The sequence below is a fragment of the Coregonus lavaretus genome (assembly GCF_964263955.1).
Source record: "Coregonus lavaretus genome assembly, contig: HAP1_SCAFFOLD_5505, whole genome shotgun sequence".
Classification (NCBI taxonomy): domain Eukaryota; kingdom Metazoa; phylum Chordata; class Actinopteri; order Salmoniformes; family Salmonidae; genus Coregonus; species Coregonus lavaretus.
Genome location: NW_028157299.1, coordinates 26072 through 35362, shown reverse-complemented (window position 1 = coordinate 35362; position 9291 = coordinate 26072). Strand labels below are relative to the sequence as shown.

At 43.0% G+C, this 9291-nt stretch overlaps 2 protein-coding genes across 2 annotated transcripts in view; one reads left to right on the top strand and one right to left on the bottom strand.

The window, feature by feature from the left end:
* On the top strand, positions 1-6771 carry LOC311125572 (cytidine and dCMP deaminase domain-containing protein 1-like). Its single transcript, XM_084199600.1, has 10 exons — positions 1-223; positions 940-1043; positions 2434-2611; positions 2712-3074; positions 3289-3516; positions 4033-4082; positions 4274-4443; positions 4958-5147; positions 5405-5462; positions 5686-6771. Exons 1-10 carry the CDS (start codon positions 100-102, stop codon positions 5784-5786), a joined length of 1566 nt encoding a protein of 521 aa, XP_084055726.1. The 5' UTR covers positions 1-99; the 3' UTR covers positions 5787-6771.
* The window catches only part of LOC311125573 (calcium-binding protein 39-like), a 21976-nt gene continuing 19185 nt past the window's right edge, over positions 6501-9291 (bottom strand). The window contains exon 9 of the mRNA XM_084199601.1: positions 6501-9152. Coding sequence (XP_084055727.1) covers positions 8973-9152 — 180 coding nt within the window. The 3' untranslated portion in view covers positions 6501-8972. The remainder of the gene's footprint in view (positions 9153-9291) is intronic.

Here is a 9291-nt window from a genome sequence, read left to right as displayed (position 1 = left end):
GTTCCACGTCAGAAGATATAGGAAGAACCTTATATAAAATGATCATACGTATTTGCCTTGTTTGGAGACCTTAGCTACATTTTTCATTCAATTGATTGAATGGCAACAATGGATACCGCACACTTAAATCAGGATTTGAAACCAACCTGTGCTGCATCATGCAACTGCAAAGGAAATCGCGATGTAAGGGAAGCCAGCACACAAACCGACACCAAAGTACAAGGTGAGACTCCTGCGCTGTCATCCAGTGGCGTGTTGACAGCTTGACAGAGAATGCTGCGAATGTTTTTACTGTTCGATACAATATTTCTACTCACTGAACTCTGAACGTTGAGGCATATTGAAAATAAAGACGTCATTTTGTCACCGTCTACGCTTTTATTAGTTTGAACCCACACGTATGTAGCCTCCCTAGTGACTGGCTGGAAATGTCTAAATGGGATCCTTGGGGCGTCCCAACTTTGTCTGACGTCACCCCATTGAAGTTTAGGGTAGGTGCGTCCAACTCTGTCTGACGTCACCCCATTGAAGTTGAAATGTAAAACGGTAGGGGTTTAGGGTAGGGACGTCCCAAGGATAACGTGACTGGTTCTGCAAAGAGGTCTTGACCTTTATGGCACTGGACAGGTCAGCTGGGCTTGCTCTGTAATAGCAGGGTTGCTGGATCAAGCCCCAGTTTGGTTGTTCTCCCCTATGAATGCCAGAACAACATACATGTTTTGAAGAGAAATGTACTGGCCAACAATTTCACATTCTATGTCAGTGCTCCAGGGTTGCAGTGGGAAGAGGAAGTGAATGTCTGCCCAATGTTTGCTTCTCCTAAAGAATATCTTTATTGAGCTCAAACTGTTATCACTTGGGAGCAGCAAAGATCTAGTGGAGAAAACACTCACTTGCCTTCCCTGTTTGTAATCCTGTCTTTCTATGGTGTGTTTTTAGGTCATGGACCTAGGCTGGCCAAGGTGAACCTCTTCACCCTGCTGAGTTTATGGATGGAACTGTTCCCCAAGGAGGAACCAGAAGACATAAACTATAATTACTTTGTAAGTTTGACCTACAGTGCATTCGGAAAGTATTCAGACCCCTTCCCTTTTTCCACATTTTGTTATGTTACAGCCTTATTCTAAAATGGATTACATTATTTTTTCCCCTCATCAAAATACACAGAATACCCCATAATGACAAAACGAAAACAGGTTTTAAGACATTTTTGAACATGTATTAAAAATAAAAAACAGAAATACCTTATTTACATAAGTATTCAGACCCTTTGCTATGAGACTCGAAATTGAGCTCAGGTGCATCCTGTTTCCATTGATCATCCTTGAGATGTTTCTACAACTTGATTGGAATCCACCTGTGGTAAGTTCAATTGATTGGACATGATTTGGAAAGGCACACACCTGTCTATATAAGGTCCCACAGTTGACAGTGCATGTCAAAGCAGAAACCAAGCCATGAGGTCGAAGGAAATGTCCATAGAGCTCCGAGACAGAATTGTGTCGAGGCACAGATCTGGGGAAGGGTACCAAAACATTTCTGCAGCATTGAGGTCCCCAAGAGCACAGTTGCCTCCATCATTCTTAAATGGAAGAAGTTTGGAATCACCAAGACTCTTCCTAGAGCTGGCCGCCCGGCCAAACTGAGTAATCGGGGGAGAAGAGCCTTGGTCAGGGAAGTGCCAAAAGGCACCTAAAGAACTCTCAGACCATGAGAAACAAGATTTCTGGTCTGATGAAACCATGATTGAATTCTTTGGCCTGAATGCCAAGCGTCACGTCTGGAGAAAACCTGGCACCATCCTTACGGTGAAGCATGGTGGTGGCAGCATCATGCTGTGGGGAGGGACTGGGAGACTAGTCAGGATCGAGGGATGAACGGAGCAAAGTACAGAGAGATCTTTGATGAAAACCTGCTCCAGAGTGCTCAGGACTGCAGACTGGGGCGAAGGTTCACCTTCCAACAGGACAACGACCCTAAGCCACACAGCCAAGACAACGCAGGAGTGGCTTTGGGACAAGTCTCTGATTGTCCTTGAGTGGCCCAGCCAGAGCCCGGACTTGAACCCGATCGAACATCTCTGGAGAGACCTGAAAATAGCTGTGCAGCGACGCTCCCATCTAACCTGACAGAGCTTGAGAGGATCTGCAGAGAAGAATGGGAGAAACTCCTCAAATACAGGTGTGCCAAGCTTGTAGCGTCATACCCAAGAAGACTCAAGGCTGTAATCACTGCCAAAGGTGCTTCAACAAAGTAATGAGTAAAGGGTGGGAATACTTATGTAAATGTGATATAACACATTTCACTGCACCTATTCGGTGTATGTGACAATAAAACATATTTATTTTGTATTTTCTATAGATAACATGCAATAAATTACCATATTGAGCATCATCGCTTTTTTCCCTTACCTCCTGTCTTTTTCTCTGTCAGACGCGGGGTACAGGCCTGGTGGTGGTTCGGGACCAGAGGGTGGTGGGTCTTCACTGCTCCGGTCCAGAGCTCCACGTGGGGCAAGTAGCTGTGATCAGACACGGGCCCAGGCTGGCTGCCTCAGACCTCTACTTCTCAAGGAGACCCTGCGCTACCTGCCTCAAGATGCTTATCAATGGTGAGGACACACACACACACACACACACACACACACACACACACACACACTCACACACACAACGAGAGTTCACTTGTAAAGTCTTGTCTGTCATCTCCAGCTGGGGTGAGCCGCATCTCCTTCTGGCCTGGTGACCCTGAGATGAGTCTGCTGTCGCTAGGGCCTAACGGGACGGACTCCATTTCCCAGGAGGCCGTGCTGGACGCCATTGCATCCAAGAAGCTCAAGTCCAACAGCCGGCCCCACATCAGTGTGCTGGTGCAGCCCGTCGCCCCCGGCCTGCAGCAGTTTGTGGAGGAGACCTCCAGGGGGTGTGACTTCATGGAGAGGGTGTCGGGGGACGACCCTGGCCTGGACGCTGGGGACTTCTTCTGGAAGCAGAGGAGACGGAACCTGGACACTTTCTCCAAAGAGTTCCTAATCCCACACGAACAGCTCCACCGTGACATTCTCACCAAAATAGGTCCGTAGTACATCCATTCAACCATACTTGTTAACTAGTTTGTGTTCACTGGCTAGCTGTATTTGGGCTATATTGGCTAACTCAATATGGGTAAGTTTGAGGATAGAAATCCTTTGCTCAAGAGGCCGCGTGCCACGCCATCTGTTGAGTAGATCCTGTTGAATGAATGGTAAACAGTGTTTATAAATGATGATTTGACACTGTCTTGCTACAGGTCTGGAGAACTTCTGCATGGAGCCGTACTTCTCCAACCTGCGTCAGAACATGAGGGAGCTGGTCGGGGTTCTTGCCTCAGTAGCTGCTAGTGTGCCTCTTCTCCAGTACGGCTTCTACAGGAAGGACTCCCAGCCTGCAACCTCGGAGCCGCCCCAGCCTCAGGGGGTGTCCCAGGAGATTGCCAGACACTGCATCATACAGGCCAGACTGTTGGCCTACAGAACAGGTCCCTGAAATATCTGGATAGTAGTCTATATACTAGCCAGATTAGTCATTCAAACTAGGAAGTCATTTTGTAAATGTGACATGTCACCACATTTTGTGGGGAATCGCATAATGGAGTTCCAAGCAATACAAATAAAAAACACAAGAGAGCGAAGAGACTATTGTTATGATACAACTGGTAAACTCCAATGGTTGACTGCACCTTTGTTGGAGAGTCAACCTGGAGGGGTATCAAATGTCAGATGAACAGAAGGTATCCCACAATGCATTCTAGTCTCGTTAGTGGTTAGCGACAGCTGCTATGAAATGGAGTTCTCTGATTGGTTGGTCAGCCACTCACTCAAGAAATCAAAAATATTTTTGAAACGGTTAATTATATGTTCATGTTTTAAGGCGAACTGGACAAGCTGTAATCCGTAGTGGTTCAATCTGTCTGAAGGTTTAAAATGATGGAACATTCCTTTGAAATTGGCCATTTGGCAACGTGTCTGAATGTGTTACTTGCTTGCTATTCCAGAGGACCCTAAGGTTGGAGTTGGTGCCGTCATTTGGGCAGAAGGGAAATCTGTGAGTAAACCATTATTGTATTTTCTATGCTCATAACTGTACATTAATATTATGTATTTTGCCTCTGTAATATAAGGACAAAAATAAAGTGGAAAGGAGATTCCAAAACCTGGCTGGTAACAAAGATTTCAATATGAAAATGGGATAATATCAAACTGGCATTCACTGCGTTCTGTGCTCACCTGTTTTAGGGTGGTTGTGATGGCACAGGGCGGCTCTACCTGGTGGGTTGTGGGTACAACGCCTACCCAGTGGGCTCGGAGTACGGAGAGTACCCCCAGATGGACAACAAACAGCAGGACCGCCAGAGGAGGAAGTACCGCTACATCATCCACGCTGAGCAGAACGCACTCACCTTCAGGTCAGGAGGAGGGGGAGACAAAAGACATGGGCTGCATCTCAATAGTCCTAAGTGACTTCCTCCCCTTATATCCCCCCTTCATCTCCACTGATCTGAGAGGACAGGATACAGATATTGGATCTTAATTGCAGGAAATGGGAATTATGTGAATTATAATTAATGGACATTTTTGTAGGGGTTGATACATTTTTCGTAAAGGGACTGAAATTTCAAAGTAGAATTGGCAAACTTCTGAAGCCTTTTTAAACCTCAAATACACTACAAGTTTTACATTTCCTGCATTGAAGGAAAGTTTTCTTGCAACAGGGTGATCAAATTAAGATCCTACATCTGTAGGTGAAGGAAATACAGGGAAGGTGTACATGGGTATATTTGCTCTCAACCTGTCCTTACAGGTCAATGCAGATGGCAGAGAGGATGCAAGGAGGTACAGCTGAGGAGTCGGACCAGGGGGCAGGAATTAATGGCTGGGTTTAAGGATTATGACATAAATAAATGTGATTGTCGTTTCCAGGAGTGCCGAGATCCGCGAGGAGGAGAACACCATGCTGTTTGTGACTAAGTGTCCGTGTGATGAGTGTGTCCCTCTGATCCGAGGAGCTGGGATCAAGCAGATCTACACCACTGACCTGGACAGCGGCAAAGACAAGGGAGACATCTCCTACCTCAGATTTGACGGCCTCCAAGGAGTCCTGAAGTTCATTGTGAGTACCTACATTGATTGACGGATGAATCGTTTTCTATGGGTGTAGCAGCATCTCAATAGTATTTTCCGCTCCTCATCTTTCCTTCATCTGTACTGATGAGAAAAAAACTGGATGGATTCCTCTTAGGTGTCTGCCATTCAGCTTTTACATATCGTTGTGTTTTCCTCTTTAGGCTATTGAGGTATACTCATAATAGTCCTTTCTACAGATGTAATATTCTTACAAAATGTGTTTACAACATGTTTTCGTCACAGTGGCAGAAGTCCCCTCTGGCCAGGAGAGCCTCTGAACATGCTGGTCTTCATCTAACCAGTGAGTTGTTGTTCTCTGTACCATTAGTTAGCATGACATTTGTCACTTTGTGTAGAGTGACGTAATGTCTTCTTCTTCTCTAATGTATCGGCGGTCGCACAAATCTAATGTGCATGCTGCCACCTACTTACCACAATACTGATGACGGATCAGCTCGCTAACCGTCTCTGATTTGACTCTGATGTAATGTCACACGGTTTACCATGTCTTGTTGTGATTACAGATGGATGTGTGGGGAAGCATGGGAGACAGGCTGAACAGGACTTTCAATGCAATAAGAGGTTACGGTCGGCAACACCTCCAGACCTTTCTCTTGTTTGTTGAACAATGGTAAGGTAGCTTTCAGTCTGGTTTCACCAGGCTAAGGTCCCCAGGCTCTTGTTGGGAATGGAAACATTTCATTTATCCAATCATATATAGATCAGTGATTACTTCAAAGAAGGAAGGCTGTAAGGAAGGATACTTTAACAATGTTGGAAAATCAAAGGGCTCTTCGTACTCCCTTATGAATGATGAACAGTTTCAAGGAGTAACCTCAAGGTGATTTTAAAGGACTGACTGTATATTCAAAGGAAATAGTACTACATAACTATATAAATGCTTATGTAGATATTTTTTTTAAGTCATTGCAAGTCTTGTATGTATAAGTGAACTGTAAATGCATGTTACCTAATTGTTTGTCTGAAGAGTTTACAATGAAAGTTGTATGAAGGCTACTGTTGATTGTATTTTAAAATTTACTATAGTTCTTCCAGACCTAAAGAATCCAAGTCACATCCCAGCCAGTGCAGGCTACCGTTACTATATTGCACTTTGCCTGAAAGGATACTAACTTCTTGACCCACGCAACTGTGCTTTGTCTGTTACTGTAATTGTTAAGCTTTTTTGTTAGACAGGGTTGGCTCCTACATCCTTGAATTGTTTCATCAGTTTTACCAAACTGTCAAAGCATGCCATAGATCTGCTTTAACTGATCACAATCAACAGCTAACAGCAAAAAAAAACTATATAAAATATGACAAAGCGGGAAACAATGTATGCATTTCTATCCTTTATTGGTGATGTGGTACAGTAGAATGTGGTACAGTAGTATCAATGGGATTTCTTTTCAAATGAAATCCCATGGTTGAAATGGGTCAATGTTTTAAGTCTCTTGTTTATCATTTTAATCCAACAATGTCAGTCACAGCTTATGCCATCCGAAACCCCGTTTATACCGGGTGCTAACATGCGCCCTGTGTCTTGTCCACATTCTGATTGTGACCACATTTCTAGACCGGTGTAGACGATTAAAATAATTGATGATTCATCCTGACTACCTCTTGATATCTTACAAGTGTAAACTGATCTGGATTGTCAAACCATTTAAATAGTCCCTCTAAAATCATTGACTCAAGGCATCAATATTTGACTTAACATTGAGAATCTCAATTTGCATACAGGGAGGGACTAGGGCTCTAAATATACCTTTTTTGAGAAAGGTAATTGGGCATGGCAAGACTAGAACCTGTGACCTTGTGGTCCCTAGCCCAGTTCGCTGCGCCAGCAGGAGGGAGGGCACCACAATTGTTTTTGTATATATATTTAAAGCTGTTCATTCTTTTAGTCATTTAGAATGTCAGTAGATATGTACAAAAACATATTTAAGTAGGTTGGAAAACAAAAGCCGCATTGGGATTTGAACTGGCGACACCATGTGTCTCAACCCGTGTTTAACGCCCGCCATCCACCTCCCGAGGGCTAGAATGGCTTTGAGGATACTATCCCTTGTGTGTCGTGTCCAATCTACCAATTGTAAAAAAAAAATGATTTGGCAATTAAGAGAACAATCACTTGTTCGTGGCATGATGCCCATCTGATTTATTAGTCAATATTACATTAAAGAGCCATATTAATGAGTTCATATTTTCAATTTAGATGTGATCGTAACTTACAAGATCAACCACCACGATTAAAAAAATGCATTGGCTCAATTTGTCTGTGAGATTATTTAATTTGGATTTCCCCATCTTGCTCTTTTTTTCAGAGCAAGATGCTTCCACCTAATCCAGTTTACTGGTATGTTAACGGTTACCTTTCCTGGACAATCATAGTCCAAGTTTTTTGGCCTCCTGGTTCCTAGTTTCATGACGCGATTAATGAACTGCAACATGTTTTTTCAAAGTAAAATATTCCTTCAACAGCACAACTCAAATATAGTGAGTTCAAGGTTCATTGCTTAATCACGACTATGTTCAAACAGACCATATTTTTCTAAATAAGAATTAAGCTCCACCTAGAAAAGTATTTAAAATACAAAGGGGACACAGAAACAAAGGCACCTCTGTATGTACTGTCTGTTTCTAACTGTTACTGTGTTCCAACCATCCCCCTCCACTGCACTCCATCTAAATAAGAAAACAAGTTAAAGAAATCACTTTCGTACAGAAAAAAAAAATCTCCCTCTTTTTAATTGAGGTCAGCCAAAAGTGCCGAAGTGGGATTTCTGTCACCCACACTGGCACTCACTTATGGGTTAAAACCAGCTTTTATACACAAGACAAAAAAAAAAGAAAGATAATGCTAGAGCCCTGTTGAACAAGAAACTATTTAATCAGCTTAAAATAAACCAAAAAGGAATAGATCCTTTCGCGTTGAATGATACAGAAAGTGCTACCAGCCATCTGAAGAGAATCACTTATCAAAACTATTGACAACCTACGTATAGAATAGAACTTAGCAGTAAAAAAAAAATGGCCCTGCTGATCACGAGACATTAATATTTTCCTTGTAGGATCCAATTTAGAGTTGTCAAATGTCAGAGGACCTACTACAGCTTTGAAACATGTAAACCATAGGAGTAAGACTAGCAGGGAATGGGAGTCTGAAGAGGAGTTCTACACGTACAGGGACTGAAGCATTAGTGTTTTTATACTGTTACAGTATTCTAGAATACTACTTACTACCTTTTCTAGAATCGGAACAATTCAGAATACCATTTAGATCCTCTAATAGAAAAATAGCAATTCCTTCTATGATTGTGGATACTTCAGTTGTACTGCGGTTAGATTAGGGGTGTATAAGAAAGAAGTCTGAACTATCTAGCTGGCTCATGCCTGCAAGTGGCAATGAAAAAGAAAACATTTGCAAAAAATCTTTGCACAATTAAAGTGAGGCCCAGTGGTCTCCACCGCTCACTCAGCCATTCACCTAGAGGTCTCTTTAACCATCTGGTTCCCCCCGAGAGAGGAAATCACCTTCCTCAAGACGTCCCGTTGTGACACGCTACACACTAATGATAAAATAGTTCATGAAAAAGTAAATACAAAGAAAGAAAAACATCAGTGATTGAGAACTATTCTCTGCAAAGTTTAAGTAACCAAGAAAAAGACATAATGTCTTTGATATTTGAAATAGAATCATTGTTAATGTATTTGTCTTTTCTTTTTTTTTTGGTCAATAAAAAGTAAAGGTTAGGGTAAAGGTCATAGCTAAGGGGAAGGGTTTGGGGGACGGACGGGGGGTAAGGTTTTAAGAGGCGGGTTTCTTCAGGTCTCGGATCTGTTTGACTAGGTAGGTCTTCTCGTCGTTGAACTGCTCGTCGTCCGATCGGTCCTTCTGGAAGTTGCTAAGGAAGTCGATGAGTTTGGTCTGGTTCTTCAGCAGGATATCTATGATGGGCTGCGTCTTGTTGGGGTTCGCCACAAACACCTGGATGGAGGGGTCAGCCTGTCAGTTCTGTACATTACATTTATGTCTGCAATTACATTCTAGTAAGAACCCAAATGGTATTGCCATGGAACGTTTGGGGCCAACATGGAGGCCAGTTTGCCAGACTTTGTATATGAAC

Bases quoted from the DNA above. Each gene is read 5' to 3' on its own strand.
- LOC311125572 (XM_084199600.1), top strand. From the start codon at position 100: ATGGCAACAATGGATACCGCACACTTAAATCAGGATTTGAAACCAACC. The intron at 2,612-2,711 runs GTGAGGACACAC...TGTCATCTCCAG, and splicing joins CCTCAAGATGCTTATCAATG to CTGGGGTGAGCCGCATCTCC. The intron at 5,463-5,685 runs GTGAGTTGTTGT...TTGTGATTACAG, and splicing joins TGCTGGTCTTCATCTAACCA to ATGGATGTGTGGGGAAGCAT.